General features: G+C 66.4%; 1 protein-coding gene across 4 annotated transcripts in view; it reads right to left on the bottom strand.

Annotated features, from left to right (window-relative positions):
* AP3S2 (adaptor-related protein complex 3, sigma 2 subunit) overlaps positions 1-167 on the bottom strand; it is a 41893-nt gene extending 41726 nt beyond the window's left edge. The window contains exon 1 of one of the 4 annotated variants that reach the window (XM_005885191.2): positions 17-167. In XM_005885191.2, the coding sequence (XP_005885253.1) occupies positions 17-85 (69 nt within the window). In that variant the 5' untranslated portion in view covers positions 86-167. The remainder of the gene's footprint in view (positions 1-16) is intronic. The other 3 variants (XM_005885190.2, XM_005885189.2, XM_005885188.2) reach the window with 3 other exon arrangements.
* Positions 168-286: the final 119 nt, after the last annotated feature.

Genomic DNA, 286 nt, shown 5'->3' with positions numbered 1-286 from the left:
GCCGGGCCGCACTCACGAAACGCTGGTAGAAGCGGACCAGCCGCGGCTTCCCGTGGTTGTTGAAAACCAGAATCGCCTGAATCATCTCTGCCGGCCACGCTCCCCTCCGCCCGGCTGTTTCCAGAAAACATCAACTTCCGCCACAACACGGACACTTCCGGTGGGTGCGCCGTGGAAAGTTCCCCGGCGGAAACGTTGCCGGGCGCCCAGGGGCCGGACCGCGAAGAGTCCGGCTTCCTGATCGCGGAGAAGGATCCAGGGCCCGCGGGGTGGGGGTGGGGACCAC

Source organism: Myotis brandtii, unplaced genomic scaffold, assembly GCF_000412655.1.
Source record: "Myotis brandtii unplaced genomic scaffold, ASM41265v1 scaffold897, whole genome shotgun sequence".
In the NCBI taxonomy this organism is placed as follows: Eukaryota; Metazoa; Chordata; class Mammalia; order Chiroptera; family Vespertilionidae; genus Myotis; species Myotis brandtii.
The sequence above is the reverse complement of the archived record's forward strand: the minus strand, read 5'-3'. Positions and strand labels throughout refer to the sequence as shown.